At 40.8% G+C, this 1,746-nt stretch overlaps 1 protein-coding gene across 1 annotated transcript in view; it reads right to left on the bottom strand.

Annotated features, from left to right (window-relative positions):
* Positions 1-1,746, bottom strand: part of LOC103457579 (uncharacterized) — a gene marked incomplete at its 3' end in the record, with an annotated part of 8,753 nt that overhangs the window by 5,542 nt on the left and 1,465 nt on the right. Inside the window, exons 2-3 of the mRNA XM_008397844.2 lie at positions 202-540; positions 21-125 (exon numbers count right to left, since the gene is read on the bottom strand). Coding sequence (XP_008396066.2) covers positions 21-125; positions 202-540 — 444 coding nt within the window. The remainder of the gene's footprint in view (positions 1-20; positions 126-201; positions 541-1,746) is intronic.

Genomic DNA, 1,746 nt, shown 5'->3' with positions numbered 1-1,746 from the left:
AACATTGGTCAGAGACTCACCTTTCAGGAAATAACCTTCAAAATGATATAAACCGCCTGCACAGACGATGAGAACCAGCAGAACCAGCAGAACCAGCAGAGCTGTGGCCCAGGATGGAAACGGTTCTGTGGAAAAAMAGAGAAAGATTGACCTCAGTCTGACCTTTGACCTTTATCAGCAGCTCTGACCTGATGCTCTGACCTTTCTTTACATATTTCAGAACTACAGTGTCTCTCAGGACGTCCTGGTCTCTGTGGACAGTGCAGACATAGCGTCCATCGTCTCTGTGTGTGGGATCCATGAGGGTCAGGCTGACGTCTCCGGTCCTCAGGAAGTCTTTGTTCATCTCTGTGCGGCAGCTGTAACGTCTGTCCTGCTGGGTGAAGTGTTTACTCGTGTTGGGAAACACATGAATGAACATGAAATGAGGTTCTGACTGGGTCCACTCCACTGACGTGCCCTCAGGAAGGTTGGCTGATGTTGTGCAGGGCAGGAGGACAGAATCTGACCCTTCAGTGACCTCGACCTCCTGCTGACCAACTGAGAGGAAATAMAGAACAAAATGAGYAGAAACAGTTTGGATCATTATTCTGGTTTGATGTCGTCATTCAGTTTCTGTCTGCAGGATAAAAATCATTTATTTAATAATCAACATAAAATCAGAAATTTTAATCCATCAGTGGTTCATGTGACAGTTATTGATGCATCAGAGGGTTTGATCTATACATAGCAGACCTACAAAACCTGTTCTTTAGATCTGTAGATCTACCTGGAGGCTGAAGACAAGAAATACAAATACAAATTATTCATGGAGATTCATCCTGGAATTCTGGTCAATGATCATCATAAAATAAATAGTGTAAAAAGAGAAAAGGTCACGTTAAATTCTGTTTTATAATCTTAATAAATATAACGTTTTTTTAAGAAGTCATGAAATGATGCGGGCTGCACAGTGGTGCAGTTGGTAGAACTGTTGCCTTGCAGTTGGTAGAACTGTTGCCTTGCAGCAAGAAGGTCCTGGGTTTGATTCCTGGGCCGGGTCTTTCTGCAAGGAGTTTGCATTTTCTCCCTGTGCATGGTGGGTTCTCTCCAGGTTCTCTCCAGGTTCTCCGGGTTCCTCCCATAGTCCAAAAACATGACTGTCAGGTTAATTGGTCTCTCTAAATTGTCACTAGGTGTGTGTGAGTGTGCATGGATGTTTGTCCTGTCCGTCTTTGTGTTGTCCTGCGACAGACTGGCGACCTGTCCAGGGTRACCCCGCCTCTCACGTGGAACATTTGTTGGAGAGGCACCAGCACCTCCCAACCCCATTAAGGGACAAGAGTGTATAGAAAATGGATGGATGGATGAAATGATGCTGAATATTTATTTAATTCATGAATATTATTTTTGTCTATTTACATGAATGTGTTTCAATACAGCTGCTGCCATTAAAGAGCCGACTGCTTTACTGTTAATAAAAGACTAAAATAGTAATTGAGGTCAATTATGGAGACTTAAAAAAACATGAAATATGAAATATTAATGAAATCATTTTGTTATGGATTAACAGGTTTATAGGAAGTAAATTTGTTTCCATAGTAACTCAGATTATAGAAATGCTTCAGTAATTTCTATAATGAATGAATTATTTAATTCTACAGCAAAATGATTGTAGAAATAATAATTTCATTATAGAAATAATCCATTCATCCATTCATTGGTTATTCTGAGTTATTTTGGGCCTGGTCTCCATGGCTACAGAAA

Source organism: Poecilia reticulata, linkage group LG2 (assembly GCF_000633615.1).
Source record: "Poecilia reticulata strain Guanapo linkage group LG2, Guppy_female_1.0+MT, whole genome shotgun sequence".
NCBI lineage: Eukaryota > Metazoa > Chordata > Actinopteri > Cyprinodontiformes > Poeciliidae > Poecilia > Poecilia reticulata.
This window is presented reverse-complemented; position numbering and strand designations above follow the sequence as displayed.